General features: G+C 44.2%; 4 protein-coding genes and 1 long non-coding RNA gene across 9 annotated transcripts in view; 1 reads left to right on the plus strand and 4 right to left on the minus strand.

The window, feature by feature from the left end:
- LOC127605534 (uncharacterized) overlaps positions 1–18,615 on the plus strand; it is a 48,704-nt gene that overhangs the window by 28,137 nt on the left and 1,952 nt on the right. The window lies entirely within an intron of this gene.
- Positions 742–6,021, minus strand: LOC127605483 (oocyte zinc finger protein XlCOF6-like). 3 transcript variants are annotated; one of them, XM_052073028.1, is made up of 4 exons: positions 5,762–6,021; positions 3,594–4,790; positions 1,814–2,538; positions 742–1,729 (listed from the first exon to the last, which is right to left on the minus strand). In XM_052073028.1, exons 1-4 carry the CDS (start codon positions 5,940–5,942, stop codon positions 1,430–1,432), a joined length of 2,403 nt encoding a protein of 800 aa, XP_051928988.1. In that variant the 5' UTR covers positions 5,943–6,021; the 3' UTR covers positions 742–1,429. The 3 variants fall into 3 exon arrangements, with proteins under 3 accessions (XP_051928988.1, XP_051928986.1, XP_051928985.1); XM_052073026.1 differs by having other exon boundaries at positions 742–1,768; XM_052073025.1 differs by having other exon boundaries at positions 742–2,538.
- Positions 6,243–10,072, minus strand: LOC127605484 (zinc finger protein 271-like). The gene is made up of 3 exons (XM_052073029.1): positions 9,403–10,072; positions 6,727–9,014; positions 6,243–6,444 (listed from the first exon to the last, which is right to left on the minus strand). The coding sequence occupies exons 1-2, from the start codon at positions 9,587–9,589 to the stop codon at positions 6,775–6,777; spliced, it is 2,427 nt and encodes an 808-aa protein (XP_051928989.1). The 5' UTR covers positions 9,590–10,072; the 3' UTR covers positions 6,243–6,444; positions 6,727–6,774.
- Positions 10,085–12,737, minus strand: LOC127605499 (oocyte zinc finger protein XlCOF6-like). Of its 2 annotated transcripts, none has more exons than XM_052073076.1 (2): positions 12,385–12,737; positions 10,085–11,703 (listed from the first exon to the last, which is right to left on the minus strand). In XM_052073076.1, exon 2 carries the CDS (start codon positions 11,699–11,701, stop codon positions 10,085–10,087), a length of 1,617 nt encoding a protein of 538 aa, XP_051929036.1. In that variant the 5' UTR covers positions 11,702–11,703; positions 12,385–12,737. The 2 variants fall into 2 exon arrangements, with proteins under 2 accessions (XP_051929036.1, XP_051929034.1); XM_052073074.1 differs by having other exon boundaries at positions 12,381–12,737.
- Positions 12,916–18,546, minus strand: LOC127605514 (zinc finger protein 235-like). Of its 2 annotated transcripts, none has more exons than XM_052073099.1 (3): positions 18,201–18,546; positions 14,912–17,384; positions 12,916–14,327 (listed from the first exon to the last, which is right to left on the minus strand). In XM_052073099.1, exons 1-2 carry the CDS (start codon positions 18,391–18,393, stop codon positions 16,510–16,512), a joined length of 1,068 nt encoding a protein of 355 aa, XP_051929059.1. In that variant the 5' UTR covers positions 18,394–18,546; the 3' UTR covers positions 12,916–14,327; positions 14,912–16,509. The 2 variants fall into 2 exon arrangements, with proteins under 2 accessions (XP_051929059.1, XP_051929058.1); XM_052073098.1 differs by having other exon boundaries at positions 14,912–17,429; positions 18,201–18,537.

Consider the following 18,615-nt stretch of genomic DNA (forward strand, 5'->3'; position numbering starts at 1 on the left):
TACAGCTGTTGACACAATTGTGCAACGTGAACGCCTCCCTTGCTCACGTTGTCGATTCGTTTGCCGCTCGCAAGCTAATTTCAACAACTCTAACGCAGCACACTCGCGACGAAAGCGGTTCAGAAATGGATGGGGAGTTCGCTTTGGCGAGAATTATCTCAATATTCAGGCGGAGCGGCTATTTTTTCTTGATCACTTATTCGACGAGCGTGAAGCTAAGTGAGCAACACAAAGACGCGTATTTCTTCTTCGTTCACTGTTTTGCAGTAGCTAAGAGGCACCACGGTATACTGCTGCCACCCTGTGGAGAGCTGTGCTTATTACCACTCATCGGTGATTTTTATATATAACGCGTGTGTCAGGTTTGTGTCTGGATCTTTTCCCTGGTTGCTGTCAGGTTCTATACTTTTGCCGTAGTCGTCTAAAATGTTTGTTTCGGCCTTTTTATTTTTTTGTGTGGGGGGGGGGGGGGGGCTTATCAGTCGTCTTGTCCTGTTGACAAATAGTATCTGATTTTCACACGATTAATGGCATATTCATTTTCACAAGACCATCTTTTATACTATATTAGTCTCCTTTTTTCTACATTTGTCATTTTTATTTCATTTGTATTTTCTTTTTTTTGGTCCGTGGTAACCAAATTGGTGCACCGCTATCACTAACCTATGCTAACGCAGTAGGCAAGGCAAGATTTCAGTTGCTGGCATGAATAAGGCCATAAACAAATGAAAAACAGTCAAGTGAGCATAAACAGAGGACCTCTCAAGGTCATTTATTTAATCTTTACATATCCAGGTAAGGCGACTGACAGCATTTCCGATTGGCGACCTGGCTGCTGACGACAAAACTTAAGATAAAGCAAAATAAACATAGCAAAATCGTACAATTGATACAGACACATAACGCATGACGTCATAGCACATGATGAATTAAAGGTTCAATAAAAAAAACAACAGGAGCTGCAATACAGAGCGCCGACACATTTAGTACATTAGATATGTAAAATATCCTTTAACACAATAACAAATTGTGAACAAAAAAAACATACTTTCGGAAGCAAATGATGGTTCACGGGTGTGTCAAACTGCTGTAGGACAGCGCCAACTATTGTACTGCCAAGAACAGCATATATCAATATATTTTTGCCGATTAGACTCCGTCTACCCAATAACTTAAAATAATGCTGTCCATCCCTTAGTTACCTTTTAAAGAATGATATTAGGGTGAAGTGAGGTGAGATTTCTTATTTGTTTCAGAAGATCAAACAATAGTGGAGGCAAGGGTTAATGGAGAGTGCGGGTGCTGGTAGGTTTGGGTGAGCAAAGATGAGCAATGTCAGTGCCAGAAGAACATTTTCATAGAAAGCAAGTTGAATATGCTGGATAGCTTTTTTTTTTTTTCTAAAGCAAGTAGACAAACTGTGAGCTTGTTACATAGTCATTTCATTAGCGGTGGGGCGTCCTGCTTCTTCAGGAGTGCTTTTGTTGTCCCCGCAGCATTTGTGTTTTTTAATCCTGTACTTAAAACAGAATCTTTTAAGACACAAGCTGCACTGGAAAGGTTTTTCCCCGGTGTGTATTCTCATATGGCTTGTGATGTACGATTTGTCCATAAAACTTTTTCCGCAAATTGGACACTTAATCTGTTTCTTGCTGCGTTTTTTCACGCGTTTGTTTGACCGGACAGGTTTCTCGACTGCGTGCTTTGCGCTCTCTGACCGCGCAGGATTCTCGACAGCGTGCGCTGCGCTCTCTGACCGCGCAGGATTCTCGACGGCATGCGTAGCGTTCTCCGACTGCGCAGGATTCTTGACCGCGACGATTTGCGTTGCGTTCTCTGACCGCGCAGGATTCTCAACGGCGTGCGTCGCGTTCTCTGACCGCGCAGGATTCTCAACGGCGTGCGTCGCGCTCTCTGACCGCGCAGGATTTTCGACAGCGTGCGTCGCGTTCTCTGACCGCGCAGGATTCTCGACGGCGTGAGTCGTCATGTGTCTTGCGAAATCCGATCTTTTGAGAAAACTGTCACCACAAACCGGACAATTCCAGCCGGTGTGTATCATTGTGTGCCTGCTCAAATATTCCTTCAAACTGAATCTTTTGTCACAGAACGGGCAGGGGTAAGGTTTCTCTCCCGTGTGCTGCGCCATGTGTCTTCTCAAACCGGCCCTCGTCGCAAAGGTTTTCTTGCATTCCCAGCAGTGTCTGTTCTTGTCGGTGGTCAAAGAGTCTTCCGTTGGGTTTTCGGCATGTCGTCTGAGGTCAGAGTCGGGCGTCGCTCTCGTCTGGGAATTTTCCACACAAGCAGAGCCGCTAGCTTCGTGTACCTTAAAGGAGAATCTTTCACCGCTCAATGAGGAAGCGGAAGCTTTCTCCCTTTCGGAATCTGAGGTATCATCCATGTCTGATCCCGCAGCCTCGGCCGTCATCCTCCCTCCCCCTTGAAGCCGCTCTCCATCCCAACTGCTCTGCGGTGCTGCGGTCATGTCGGGGGGCTCTTCCAGTTTTGACACCGAGCCCTGCTGCGTGTCTGCGCCATCTAAGGAGAGCAAAATATGATGAGCAAACAGCATCGGTTTCACGAGAGCAAATTCATTGAAAGAAACAAAGCCTCCATGTTTACATGGTTCCACGTCATTGAAAAAAAATAATGCATCTAAAGGTTCATGGACGTCTCACACGGGTGTCGAACCCATGGCCCGCGGGCCAAATCCGGCCCTTCAGGTCATTCTATATCCCTACTTTGACGATGCAGCTTTCTTCTTAAGACAGAAGGCGCTCTCTTCTGAGTTGTTGAACGACATCTCAACGTCAATGCCAGGAAGTAAACGCTGCGATTCTCAACTTTAGTCGCATATTCATCTTTTGATCACAAACCCCCAAAGTGTACAACATAATACAAAGGAATTGCTAAAATTGGCGGCCATGTTTTTGTGCGGCTCCTACGCATCGACCTTTGCGTCGCAAATGTTGGAATTCCAATGCAGGATGTTAAATGCCAAGAATAAAATGTCACAGAATTAAAAAATAATAATAATTTTTTTGTATCTGGCCCACCGAGCATTTACATGATCACAAGGTCATCTTTTTACATAAATTTACCCGTCTGTTCCGCGAACATATTAAATGTTTATTATTTTTAATTGACCTCACGAGATCATTTGTAGAGTTTATTTTTGAACAACATTAAATAGACGCGTTACATTTTTATTTCATGAAACAATCGGTTGACTAAATTATCATTAACATTTACAATAAAACATACAACTAAACGATGAGCTTAACCACAATTTAACGTGCGGTGAGCATTTAAAAGGTTTGCACGAGGCGTAACGAATTTCAATCGCAAAATCGGCTTGGATTTAAAAACTTAAAACGGCGCATCGACTCGGAACTGAATCATTCCACTGAAATTAAGTTCTTGAATCTTATCGCGCGCCATCTGTTAAATATATGCGCGCGTGTTTTAGAGGCGCAACAACTGATAAATTGACAAGTCGGCGATGATCAAATGAGTCAACACGCTCATCGTTTCACGCTCAGAGATGCACGCCCCCTATCGGTTCCCACGGGTATTACCGCGTGTCAAATCACCTTTAAACTTCTTTCTAGTCCTCAAAGCTTCTTCGCCGTCGTCGCTGTAACAGGCGTCCGAAGAGTTGCATGTCACGTCATCCGTGTCCGCTTCGGAAGGCACGTCGTCGCCAACTTCTCGCGTCGCCGGACGTTGACTCGGATCGCTGGATCGCAAATCCCCCTCGCCCACGTGCAAGCTTAAGTGAGATAGCAGCAGCCCTCGATTCGAGAACCTCCTACTACAAACCGAGCACTGAAAAGGTTTCCGGCCATAGTGTTGCTTCTCGTGTCTCAGCATATTCTGCCTGAAGGAGAAACTTTGCCCGCAGACCGAGCAAGTAAACGGTTTCTCCCCGGTATGTATGACCATGTGCGCCACCAAATAAGCGTGGGAGGGGCACTTTTTGTCGCACTGAAGGCATTGATGGCTGCTGGCGTCGGAGCTCTTGGCGCTCTCCGAAGGTTCCGGGGTGTGGTCGGGATCCGATTGCGGCACTTGCGATGATCTTTCAGCATCGGCTCCCGTTGCCAGCGCTTCCTCCCTTGTATGTTTACTTCTCATGTGTCGCCTCACGTGATGCTTCATAAAGAATCTTTTAGGACAAAGCGGGCAAGCAAAGGGTTTGTCTCTCGTGCGCGTCTCCGGGTGTTTCGTCAACCCGCTTTGGTCGACGCCGCCGTCCGTCTCGCGACCTTCGGCGGTCTTATTTGTCTCCGAAGGTTCCGTTGGTGATCCTTCGCCACGCTTTTCACCGTCTCTCTTCGCAAAATGCTTCAAGGAGTATCTTTTATCGGAGCAAGCGACAGGTTCGCCTTCCGTGTGCGCTACCATGTGATTGCTCAAACCTTTTTGGCTGTAAAACGTTTTGTCACATAGAGAGCAAAGAAACTCCTCGTTGTGATTGCGATGAGTCGTATTACCTTCGCGGTCCTTACGAGTCCCTCGCTCGTCATTACTGTGAGCGGTGCCAGAGGAGTGTGACGTTATGTCATCTACATCCGACAACGGAGCAAAGAGGCTGTCCGGTTCCGATTGGAGGTCTTCACAGTGAGGACCATCCGTTTTGGGTTGGCTCTCCCCAAGTGGGGTGTGTTGCAATAGCTCGGGAAGCCTCTCCGCGTCCTGACCGCCCCACACGCTCTCCGCTTCCTTTTTGATGCGCGGCTCCCGCCGCTGCTCAGAGGAAGCCTCTTGGCGACTCTGTTGCTGCACGGCTGCACCACACAAGAGAAGGCAAACACGATTAAAACGTCAGTCCATTTGATTGGGAAAGTAAACTAGACCGCTGTGATTTTTTTTTCCTCTTTCCTCCCACCCAACTACAAGGTCGTAGATACGAGTAGGCTCAAATGATATGTGTGTTGCAAGAAGACACTTGTTTTTCTTTCCCAAACATTTGGTGACCTCGGCTTTAAATTCCATACATATTACAGCACTTTCAATTATTTTTTTTGTAAACATTTTTAGTTTTGCCCACCGAAATCATCATTGACCTTTTCACAGCATTTCTTTCAACCAGGGGTCACTAACATGGTCGGCCTCAAGTATCACATGAGCTTGTTCTAAAAAAAAAAAAAAAATGCTCACTGCTGATAGGACACTGTGCTCAAATGTAAACACTGTCAGTGATTTATTGGCATAAAGCGTTGGATGTTGATATTTAGCGATTTCCTAATTACTTCGAGATTAGTGGCTTTGCATAAATGTGTTTTTTTTATTATTATTATTAATCTATCTGATCATGTTTTTCATTCGGTGATAAGGATACCCCTTGAAAAATCTGGATAAATTGTTATCCTCCTACCCCCATTTACAAAATTTTAAATGATTAAATTTCAACCATTTACAATCCTAAAGTGATATTGATGTCACCGTAAAACTTAGTTCGTGAATGTTGTCGTGAATGCGTAAATATTTTAGAAATGTTGCTAACATACCTAAAGTCGCATTAATGGGTACCCAAGAAATAAAGTGTCCGTTTCGAAAAGGGTTGGTGAATCCTACTTAGAAAACAGCGCCCCAGAAAATAAGCACAAATTAGGCCCGAGCACAAAACCTTCGAAGGCCAAGAAACACTCTCGTACTCTTACACCTTCGTCCCATTCTTAATTTTTGTCTTCCATAATTAGACATAATAATCAGGCACGTTGACAAAACGATCGCTTGTAAAAAAAAAAATTCGAACCTTTGTGTAGTCGAAAGCGAAGGTCGGCAACGGTGGCGACAAGTTCGTGTTCTCGTCGTTCGTTCTCCTCCAGTTTTTCTTCGTAGTCTGCCATAGTTCTCTCAAACATTTCAAATATTTCTTCGGCGGCCGCGTTCAGTCGCTCCTTCATTAATTCTCTCAACATTTTGACATTACACATGGCCACGCAATAATCGCGCTAGAAATTGCTAACCTGGGCCTGCACGAGCTCCTTCGTCTTTAGCTGTGTTTTTTTTACTGTTTATTGACGGGCCGCATCTGCCTTTCAAGGTGCATTACCGCCACCTGCTGTGCTGGAGTATGAACGGCGCTATTTCATGGATTTTCATGCTACGTCAGACTCTCGTTTAAATTACAAATCAAACTTTTAAAACGTTTTCAATTATAAGCAATACTCCCAACAGGAAATGAAAAAGAGGAAGGTTAAAAGTTTTTTTTAAGCAAGTACTTTTTATTTGATCTTAAGCCAACAATCAATACGTAAACAATTTCCATTCAATGAGAAATATGACGCTTTTTCAATTCAAACTGAATATCTGGTGGGGTAGCGGTACACTTAGTGGACTTCAGTCAAGGTCGTGTCAGCGCGGTTTCTCAGCACAGTTGCTTAGTACAACTTTGTGATGTTGTGATGATAATTTAACAGCTTTAATAGTCGATAGCTAAACTGTCTTTCATATTAATTCATTGTTCATTTGCCGTTATTTGAGCATAAGGCTCACTTATGAGACCAAAACATCGATGTATAATAAGTTTGTCACTATGGATGGATGGAGATTAATTTAGTGCTTGTGAATGTTCAAAAATTCAATGTTGCCCGCGAAATAAATAATCGTAAATTAAATTGCAATTTTGAGGAAGGGGAAAAAAAAATCACAACTGGATTCTTTTTTGAAAGCGTTCAGACCTACTTCATACAATTTTTAGTCTGCGGATGTGCGTACGTGACGGACATATCGCCACTGTTGCCAAGGCGATGTGTGTTATCGCTCTCAAGAGTCCTTAATTGTCTCCAAAGGTTCTTCGGCTTGGTCACTGTGCTCCGTGTCGGACGACTGTGACATGACGTCGTCCAAATCTGAGAGTGGCGCAAAATTGTCTGCCGGTTCGCCATCGGCTTCCGCTGCCATGAGTTGACTCGAGCTGCTGGAAGCCAAAGGATTGTCCTCCGCATGCTTTCTCATGTGCACGATGAGGCACTCTAAATCTATGAATCTGTTTGCACAAACCGAACAGGTGAACGACTTCTCCCCGGCGTGCGTCCTCATGTGCTTTCTGAACTGCGATCGGCGGGAATAACTTTTGTCGCAGAACGAACACCTGAAAATTTTCTCCCCCGTGTGCAGGCTCATGTGTATTCTGAGATACGAGCGACTGGAGAATCCTTTCGAGCAAACGGAACACGTGAAGGGCTTCTCCGTCGCATGTATTCTCATGTGTTGTCTGAGATAGGATTTATGAGAGAAGTTTTTAGCGCACACCGCACACGCGAACGGCTTCTCCGACGTGTGCGTGCTCAGGTGCAGCGTGAGGTAATTGCTGCACGAGAAGCTTTTGCCGCAAAGAGAACACATGAAAGGTTTCTCGGACGTGTGTATCCGCTTGTGTCGTTTCATTTCAAACTCCACGTAGAATCTTTTCGCGCACACGGAGCAAGAGTACGGTTTCTCCCCAGTGTGAATGGCCATGTGTCTCTTCATGTTCTGCTTGATGGAGAATCGCTTATCGCATATGGGGCAGGCGAAAGGTTTCTCCCCGGTGTGCGTTAGCATGTGAGTTTTCAAACTTCCTTTGTTGGCGACCGTTTTATCACATATAGAACAGTTAAATTGTTTGCCGTCGGCGGGATGCGCCACGTCAACTTCGGAATTCTTTAGAGTCTCCGAAGGTTCTTTGGGATCGTCGCTGTGGTCGGCGTCGGACGATTGTGACATCATGTCTTCCATATCCGAAAGTGGGGCGAAATTGTTCGCTTGCGAGCGGGGATCTTCGCCGGGTTCTCCGTCCGCTTCCGTCGGCACGTGTTGACTTGAGCTGCTGGAGGTGGAAGGTTTCTCCGACGCGTGTCTTTTCATGTGCATTCGAAAATGCGAGCTGCGGTTGAAACTTTTGGCGCAGACGGAACACGTGAAAGGCTTCTCGGATGTGTGCGTCAGCATGTGTCTCTTCATTTCAAACTTATCGTAGAATCTTTTGTCGCAAAAGCCGCAGGAATGGGGTTTCTCCCCCGTGTGTATGGCCATGTGTCTCCTCATATTCTGCTTGAAGGAGAATCTTTTGTCACAAACCGAGCAAGCGAAAGGTTTCTCTCCAGTGTGCGTCACCATGTGATTTCGTAAAACGCTTTTGTTGGTAAACGTTTTGCCACACCCGGAGCAAATGTACAGTTTGGTTTCAGCGTGATAAGTCAGATCGCCGTCAGACTTCTTCTTTTTCATCTTCAAAGGTTCTTTGGCATCGTCGCTGTGATCGCTGTCGGAAGACTGCGACAACACGTAGTCCATATCTGAGAGCGGCGCGTCGTCGTCGTCGTCTGCTTCTGCTATGTTTTGACTTGTGCTGCCGGACGTCAAAGCTTTCTCCATAGCGTGAGTTCTCACGTGCTCCTTCATGGCGGCCTCGTCTTGGAATCTTTTATCGCAAACGGAGCAGGGGAAAAAAGCTTTCCCCCCTTCGTGCACACTCATGTGTCTCTTCATGTGATGCTTCAAGGAGAATCTTTTATCACAAACTGTGCAGATAAAAGGTTTCTCCCCGGTGTGCGTTACCATGTGGTTTTTCAAAACGCTTTTGTTGGTAAACGTTTTCCCACATTCGGAGCAGTCAAAGTGTTTGCCGTCGCTGTGATGCGGTCCCTTTGATTTCTTTTTAGTCTTCAAAGGTTCTTTGTCATCATCGCTGTGATCCGTGTCGGATGAGTGTGACATCACGTCGTCCATATCCCAGAGTGGAGTCCTGTGTTCTCCGGCACCCTTGATTGCCACGTGTTGACTTGACGCCTCCTCACCTGGATTGTGATGAAGCTGCGACGACTGACCTTCATCATTTTCACTCTTAACGTGGATGCCGGTCCATGTGAACTCTGTAAAATCAGTCTCCTTCGGCCCCGGAAGCTTCTCCGCGGCCTGACTGCTCCACACGTCCTCCTCTTCCTCTTTAATGTGGGCGGGCTTTGCTGGATCTTCCCGCTTTTGAGAGGGAACCTCTTCTTGACGTTCCGCCTGCTGCACATCTGCATTATGCAAAGGAAAAGCACAGCAGTGAGCATGTCTTGATTTTAAGAAATCCAGGGATTAAAAATAGGTCTGCAACTGACTCAATTCATATAAACATTGCACTAATAATTGGCGTATATGATGACAAGATGTAAATACTGTAGTTCGAGGAGTTGAGACCTCGCGAGATCTTGAAACGCGATTGGTCGCATCCAATATGGCGGCCCTTTTCAAATTAGGCATTTGTACGGTTAGTCATTAACAGTCTCACCTTTAAACAAGACTTATTGTGAATACAACAACCATGAACATCACGGGGCACTTGTGGAGACCTCGTTATGAGTATTCGTTTGAGGAAATTTCCTTGGAGATGTTAAAACGTTGAGGACAAAGAAGTAAACAAACCTGCTTTTAGCAACAGAACGCGAGGCTTGGAAACATCGTCCCATCGTCGTATCTCGTTCCCGTCTTTGCTTCTACGAAGTTGCTCCTCGTACTCCGCTATGGTTCTCTCAAACAGTTCGATTATCTCCTCCACGGCCACGTTCAGTCGCTGCTTCACCAACGTTCGCAGCATTTTCACTTTGCACATTCTTTGACACGATGATGTTAGCGACGTCTCGCTAACCTCGGCGTCTCCCTGTTAGCAAGCTAAGCTAATTCGGACAATTCCAAAGTTCGCTTTGACGAAACTCAACAAGAAGCGTTGGTATTTTAAATGCTTGCCTGTAAGGGTATAGAAGCATTAAGCAAATGAAGGCAAAAGAGCGCTGTCGCGGTGGAATTTACAACGACATCCGGCTAACTTAATCCCTTTTCTTCTTTCTCTACTTCGTGAGTTGATTTAGAAGTGGCAAATGGCTTTTGGATGCATTACCGCCACCTTCGGAATGAGGACTGTAGCGCAGGTTGATTTTATTCTTAGCCTTTGTAGTTCACATTTTTTGGTGATAGAATACAATATATAGCATCTCATAAAAGTGACTACATATTCACATTTCTACAAATGCTTGATTATCTCTTTCCCCGGGACAACGCTGAAGAATTGATCCCTTTGCTACAATGTGAAAAAGTTAATGGACTGCTTCTATAACGAGTCACGCTCTCGTCTGCTTGCCGTCAATCCACTCGAGGCCGGAGGCTCCTTTAAATTGTGTTTTTTCAAGTGTTTCCTCAGATAAGCGCGACTCGACAAACTTTTATCACATACCGGGCACGTAAACTGTTTCTTCCCACTGTGCGTTGTCATGTGTTGTTTGAGGTGTGACCTGTGAGAATAACTTTTGGCACAGAGTGAGCAATGAAAAGGTCTCTCCCCAGTGTGAGTTACCATGTGTTGTCTGAGACACGAGCTCTGGGAGAAACTTTTCGCGCACATCGAGCATGAGAATGGTTTCTCCCCAGTGTGCATTCTCATGTGAACACCAAGGTAAGACCTGTGAGAGAAACATTTTGAACAAACTGAACAAGTAAAAGCCTTCTCCCGGGTGTGCGTCACCATGTGAATTTTCAGATACGACCTGTGTGAGAAACCTCGGCCGCAAACTGGACACTTGAACGGTTTCTCGCCGGTGTGTCTTTTCATGTGTTGCCTGAGGTAGGACTTGTGAGAGAAACTTTTAGCGCACACGGAACACAGAAAATGTTTCTCGACGGCATGCGTGCCCCTGTGTTTTTTCATTTCACACTCGTTGGGGAACGCCGTGCCGCAGACTGGACAGGAGTAGTGTTTTTCAGCCGTGTGCATCGCCGTGTGTCTCGTCATACTGCGCTTAGCGGTGAATCTTTTGTCGCAAATTGAGCAAGCGAAAGGTTTCTCCCCGCTGTGCTTTATCATGTGCGCTTTTAAATGACTCTGATAGGCATATTTTTTACCACATACTGGGCAGTAAAAGTGATGGTCATCATCGTCGTGCGTCACATCCCCTTTCGGCTTTTTTACAGCCGCCGAAGATTCTTTGCTGTCGCCACATTGATCGAAGTCCAAAGAGCTTGACGTTGTGTCGTCTGGTCTTGAGCATGGCTCTTCACACAGATCTCCGTCGGCTTCTGTTGTCATGTGTTGACTCGAGTCGCTGGAATCCAAAGTTGTCTCCCCGGTGTGTGTTTTCAGATGTATTCTGAGTTTCGACATGTGAAAAAACCTTTGCGCACAAAATGAACAGGAAAAAGCATTCTTGGCGCTGTGTGTGCTCATGTGTCTTCTCAGTTCAAACTTACTCAAGAATCGCTTCTCGCAAGCGGAACAAGAAAACGGTTTCTCTCCCGTGTGAATTGCCACGTGTCGGCTGAGGTTCTGCTTGAAGGTGAAGCTTTTGCCACAAACGGAGCAAGCAAAAGGTTTCTCTCCACTATGCGTTCTCATGTGCGTTTTCAAAGCACTTTTGTAGGCAAACGTTCGGCCACATTGAGAGCAGCTCAAGTGGCTTTTGTCAGTGCGGCGTTCACCTTTAGACTTCTTCGTCTTGGTCTTCGGCAATTCTCCATCAGCTTGTCTTGAGCTGCTGCCTCTGCTCTCCTCGCTTTGACTGCGATGAGGTTGCGAGGAATGACCTTTGTCCTCCTCACTCTTTGTGTGGACACCGGTCCAGGTGAATGCAATGACGTCAGCCTCTTCCTCTTTAATGTGGGGTGGCTGTGCTGGCACTTCCTGCTTCACGGTGGAGTTGCACTGCTGCTCAAAGGGAACGTTTTCTTGTTTCATGTCTGAATGACACCAGGAAAGCACACCAGGGTGTCAGTGTATCGTGTTGATACAAAGCTGGTTTCCCTACTCCAAATGACATCATTGACGGCACTCAGGCTCAGCGAAATCCCTCATAGCTGCTGACCTTAAAAGGACCCTAAAAGTATATTAACATGTCCACTGAGGCAGAAATGATTAATAGAAATAACTCACTTAATATTGAACAAAAGAAACTCATTCATACACTGACGTTCGGTAAACAAACATGTATGCCATTGACCATTTATCGAATCATAAAAACGATTGTGTTCATTTTTTTCCTCATCGAACAAAAAGTCAATCCATTAACTTTCGTTGACGGACCGACTATCGACTGAAAATAGCATCACATCAAGGGAATATTTTTACATTCGCTGTTGATACATATGCATGTATTCTATGAACCACCTTAAGTGGTTTTAAAGCCTATTCCATTTTTTTTCTACGACAGGAGATGAGTGGATCCCAGTATGTCGCAGCCCCACTTTACTAGACCACCTGATTGGTTGCCCCCCTCCCCCAAACGGCGGCTCATTTAAACACGATATTTACACAGTTAATAATCAACTTTTGACTTTTGTCAACAGCTACTGATCCGTCAAGTAACAATGAAGATCGCGATGCACACCACGAGTGTTAAATAAAGAATTATACGAACCTACTTGGTGTAGTTGAAGACGAGGCTTGGGGTAAAAGCGCGCAGACGTTTTCTCTTTCGCACGGCGCTGTCGTTCTCTCAAACTACCAATAACTCTTGAACGTTTCGGTTCCCACCATTGGTCAGCTTTTTTTTCTCCAAATCTCTGAACATGTTCACGCACTCATACCCGCTCTGCGCTTATCTTAACACGCTAAGCTAACGCGTAAAACCTCCACTTGAGATTTTTAGACAAACGGCGAGAGCGTTTGTCTAAAACACGACAGAATCGTGTGTTAATAGAAGCGCAGTCATTAAAATCAACAGCTTGACTTTTAGCTCAGCGACGCGAACGTCCCCTCGTTTCCCCCTTCTTCTCGAGATTTGGCGGATGGTTAAACAGCTTTTCGGTGTATTACCGCCCCCTACAGTAAGGAAGAACGCTTCACATCCATTTTTGTGTCAAATAGGCGTATTCTAACAACCCCTGCCTGTTTGCGTGATGCCGCTCAACTAAGACTCGAGTTTTTGCCCAAAAATTTCAATAACACCCCCCAACATTGGAGTTGCGTTTATTTTTGAAGCATTGCACGATAACCCCTGGTCACCACAGAGCTCCGTCCCACCTTTCAGTCTGAACGTAGATGTACTGAAGCCGCTCCTAAAGTTTGTCTTCTTAGTTCAAAAAGACTTGAGCTGTCATCCAAACTTTTATTGTCCACCCGTGCATCATGAATGAACATTTTTGTTTGTTGTACACAGCGTACAACAATACTTAGATGCATCGCAATAAAATATAGCATGAATCTTTACCATATACAGTTTTGGCTTCCAGACTTTAATTCAGGACTAGTGTAAAGAAATCATAGCTGGTGCCATCTGCACCTTGTCTCTTTTCGTCAAACTAACTGATGTCAAGTTCCTGCCACTCAATGCAAAATAAAATAAAATTAAAAAATATATATATATAAATAACAGCAGGGGGGAACAGTAATCCAAATAAACGTAGAATCCTGAACAAATTACAGAAAATGTTACGATCCCGAAGTAAGAAACAAAACAGTTCCATGCAGCCTTTTTCATTTGTTGGTAAATGACGGTTCTTTGTTTACATTCATAAACTGCGCGAAACTCAGCTCGATTTGATTGATAAACCGCTTGACCAACAAACCTCTCTGGTGCTGATAGAGGCTGAATGCTTCTTCGCAGTGTGCAATCTTATGTGCCCGTTGAGCGCACGTCTATTGACGAAACGTAGCGCGCACACAGAACATTTAAACGGTTTGTTTGTCTCGTCCGAGTGCCCGAGCATGTGTCGGTCCAGGTAAAACCTCTGGTAGAATCCTTTAGCGCAAATCGAACAGGAATGAGGCCTTTCCCCCGTATGGATCGCCACGTGTCTTTTCATATTCTGCTTGATGGAGAATCGTTTACCGCAAACCAAGCAAGCGAAAGGTTTCTCTCCAGTGTGCGTCAACATGTGCGTTTTCAAACGGGACGGATTCTTACAATATTTCCCACATTCAGAGCACTGATATTTTGCCTTCGTTCCGTTTTTGAATGGCTTGCAATCATCGCCCCGTGTCGTATCGATTTTACACTTCTTTTTCATCTTCAAACCTTTTGGGGACCGGCAACTATCATCGGTGCCAGACAAGTTTGACAAAATGTCGTCCGTATCTGATATTGGAGCAAAGAGGGAGTCTGGTTCCGAGAGGAGGTCTTCACAGAGTTCTCCATTGGCTTCTGTTGTTGTGCATGCGCTTGACGTCTCCTCACTTTGACTGTGATGAAGCTGGGAGGGCCGGGCTTCATCCTCTTCTCTCTGAATATCAACGGCAGTTAATACGGCTTTGTGGATGTCACCCTCCTCCTTCAGATCTTGGGGCTGTTCCCAATCCTCTTTGATGCGGGGCGGCTCTGCTGGCTCCTTAGATAGAACCTCTTCCTTCAACATCTTCTGCTTATCTGTCCAAAACAAAGAGAGGCACAGGACGCTACGTTAAATTGATACAGTAAAAGGCAAACACGCGAACCAAAATGTGTTCCGAAATTATAAACTCTCAAACAACACAAGGAGCAGTCCAGATCTTGTAGATTCATTTTTTTGTATGATAACTATTAACCCGGGAAACAAGAGCTCGTCTGCGTTTATTCGACGCTGACGAGAATGCAATGAAAACGACGGGTGGGCAGCCAGAGTCTCGTCGTCGTTCGCTTTTCGTTTGGGTGGGCGTCACATGCCTGGTTTGTAATGATTTTCGGGAGGAAAGAAACCTATTCCGTCCGTCAAAGTCAACAATAACACGAGTACAAAGGACAAGGCATGACCAAAGGCGCTGTTAGCCGCTAGCCCATGAAAATCGGTACCTGGTGAGCATTGTGAAAATTTCTGAAAAGCCCGCTCCCCCACTAAAGTTCTTTAAAGTATAAAATACCGCGCCCACCTTTTTTAAATTAAATAAATCGGTGAAGCTAAAACCCAATCTTGATATCATGGTAAAAATTCGCAGTATCGTCTTTCCAACTCGTTCAAACGAGTCACAACCAACCTGTTTTTTTTAGTACAATGCAAGGGTCGAGAACAGCGTGAAGTAGTTCACGTTGTCGCCCGTTCTCTTCTCTGCTCCGGCAAAGTTCCTCCTCGTACTCCGCTATGGTTCTCTCAAAAAGTTCAAAGATCTCTTCGACGGCCACGTTTAGTCGCTGCTTCACCAACGTTCTCAGAAGTCTCACTTTGCACATTTTTAACAAACCCGCGAGCTGACTTGATGGACCGGGTCGTGAATTTCAGCGCCTCTCGCGATGCGTACGCTAAGTTGGCGTTGGGAAAGGGCAATTGAAATGTTTTTTTTGGGTCAATCAGACAAAAGACGTGCCGTTAGAATAGGAACGTTTCAATAAAAGCAACGCCGTTTCTCAATTCGGGTCCTCGAGATCCCGTGAAACGTTTAGCTCGAATCCTGTTCTTCTTCTGGCGTAGCTCATTTATTGGTTGGCAAAGCAGCGTTTGGTGCATTATAGCGCCACCTACTGGACCGGAGTGTAGAGCTGCAAATCCTACTTATTTATCTCGTTTCCATTAAATGACCGATTCTGAATTTTGGTTATTGATGCAGTTCCAGGTCGATTCTCAGTACTTAATGTAAGTTTATTATGTTTCACAATTGTTACGTTGTCAAAGTTATCAATTGGCTTCTTTCCGTATCATAAGATCAGCATTCTACGAGCACCTGCCAAACAGTCTCTTGCTGGCCACACACATCACATTTGCCAGTAGGGTGCTTTCCTATTTTATAATGTGTGGAATTCACTGCATCATCATAAATTTTATATTTTACAATATTTTACAACAAATTATAGAATGTGGCACACGACCTGGCATACAAGTGGATGACAAGTTACTTGGATAACAGTTTTTAATACGTACAATTTCATAACAAAAACTCAATTAAACATCACTTACGGGGGTCCCCAATGATCTGTGCTGGGCCCTAATTTATGATAGCTGAATGACATCAGCAATGATTCCATAGTCTTAAAATATGTCTAACTTGTTGATGAAATAACACCTTACAGTTCAGGAAAAAAAAACAATAACCCTACAATAGCGTCTGAACAGGTGCTGTGAAATACAAATAAAATATAATGAAAAAATGTTTTGATTTCAAGAAATTATCACTCAAATAAATTGCTTGGGGTAACAATTAATCATAGACTATGTTGAAAATCTTAAAAAAACATGAAATCCAAGATGTAGAAAACAATTCAAGATATTTTATATAAAACTAAGGATGTCTTGAATAATAAGTCATTATAAACACCTTACTGTTCACTGCTATTGCTATGTATGATTTACTGTGTGGAAAGATGAGGCAACAAGTACAAAACCAACACTTATCCAATTTTTAAGTTAAAAAAAGCCAATTAGAGTAACAATAGTACGTGGGCCGCCCATAGAGAACCAATCAACCCATACACTATTAACCAACTTAAATAGTGGGACGAAACAATTTGTTGAATTCAAAGCAACAATCACAGTGTAGTGGAATACAATTTTGAAAAAGAAAAGAAAAGAAAAACACAATTATATTATTTTTATTTTCAAATGCTAGGTGTTTTCAAAACATTTTGACACATTCAGAGCAGTTCAAGTATTCCCCGTCAGTTTCTGTTGGGTCACGCGTTCACCGGAGCAGCCGAAAGGTTTCTCCGCCGCATGTTTCTGCGCATGTCTTTTGAGCGACGTCGTACGAGCAAAGCGCTTCGCACAAACTGCGCAAGTAAAGGGCTTCTCCCCGGTGTGCGTTCTTATGTGCGTCCGCAAATACGACTGACGAGAAAACGTTTTGCCGCAAACCGCGCACGGGAAAGGTTTCACACCAGTGTGTATCGTCATGTGTGTCTTCATGTCGTCTTTGTCGTGAAACCTTCGTGCGCAAACGGAGCATGTAAAGGGTTTCTCCCCCGTATGCCTTCTCATGTGTCTTTTGACATTCCGTTTGAAGGAGAATCTTTTCTCGCAAAGGGAGCAAGCGAAAGGTTTCACTCCCATGTGCGATACCGCGTGACTTTTCAACGCTCTTTTGTTGGCAAACTTTTTCTCACATTGAGAGCAGTTGAATTTATTGCGGATGGCGTGATGCATTAAACGGCCTTTCGATTTGTTTTGAGTCTCCAAAGGTTCGGTGTCGCTATGATCAGTGTCAGAGGAGTTTGACACGTCATCCATATCTGAGAGTGGAGCAATGTAGCCTGTCTGTGACGCTTCACAGCTTACTCCAACACTTTCTGTTATCGCGCGTTGACTTAAATTCTCATGGGGAGTGTCACGAAGCTGTGACGATTGACCTTCATCGACTTCGGACTTTATGTGGACACCAGTCCATACGAACATGTTGATATCACCATCGCCTTTCTGGTTTTGAAGCGACTCTCCATCCTCCTCCTTAATGTGGGGGGGCTCTGCCGTCTCCTCCTCCTGCTGCTTTTCTTCTTGACTATCCGCCGACATCTGTTGAATGTCTTCGCCAGACGAGGGAAGCAAATGCAGATGGGATGTTGGGATGACTAGAATTTTGGCACAAATTTCAGGTTATTGCTGGGCTAAAATATTAATATTTATTCGGGATCAAGATAGTAATAGCTAACAAAAACTGACAAAAATAAGTACAACTAAAAGTAAAAAAACACTTTCGTTGATGGGATTTTAAACAAATAACTGAAATTGCATTTTAGATTTTATATATATAAACAAACGAAAATTACCTATAATTGAAGCGAAAATATTCTCAGATTTCGTCTTTGCCAGGACTCATTTTAAATGCAGATATTTACCTTGTTTGGTCTTGCTGTACAGTCATACCAATGAAGGAAAAACTCAGTTTAAAAAAAAAAACTAAAACTAAAACCAATACAAAACAGCGGTGTCACAATTACATCTATTGGTCAACAATTAATTGATGGTCAAATCAACCGACAACTATGTTGATAAGTAATGAATCACTTAGAGCCATGAATTAAAAATGATCCCAACTGTGATTTCAGCCTCGCAAAGGTATTGTAATTTCTGTAGTTCTTCATCAAGGCTAACTGAATATCTTTTGTGTTTTGTGTTTCATCAAAAGAAAACATTTGCACCGTTTTGTTCAACAAGCAATATTAGGCTCGAAAGTGGACCTAGGTGATGTTGGGCAGGTGAATTTCGGTGATTGGTCGTATTTGTCGAAGGTTAAGGCCACGTTAAGCTTTTGTACACGTACATTAAGCGATTTAGGCTGTGCCGTCTAAAATATATACAGAGTCAATAAACATGTGAGCATAGAACTATCGTTAACCAACCTGCTCTGTGTAGTGGAACATGAGGTTTGAGAACAGCGTGCAGTAGTTCGCCTTGTCGCTCTTTTTCCTCTTTGGTCCGACAAAGCTCCTCCTCGTACTCCGCTATGGTTCTCTCAAACAGTTCAAATATCTCATCGACAGCCACGTTTAGTCGCTGCTTCATCAACGTTCTTAAAATTCGGACTTTACACATATTTTTTTTTGACGCAGTCGCGGTAGCTTTCTGCTCTGGTTAGCTTTGTTGGGAAGTTGAGCGTTGCGGGTTACTGCGCATGCGTAAAACATCCTCCAATTTTGAGGCGTCGACGGGACGCCTTGAAGGACGAAAACATTTGACACGTTTGACTTGGAGAGAAATTAGTTTATCGAGCCGTTTTTCCATATGCTTTTAAATCCAGTTGAAGGTCCTCATTTA

Source organism: Hippocampus zosterae, chromosome 8 (genome assembly GCF_025434085.1).
Source record: "Hippocampus zosterae strain Florida chromosome 8, ASM2543408v3, whole genome shotgun sequence".
Classification (NCBI taxonomy): Eukaryota; Metazoa; Chordata; class Actinopteri; order Syngnathiformes; family Syngnathidae; genus Hippocampus; species Hippocampus zosterae.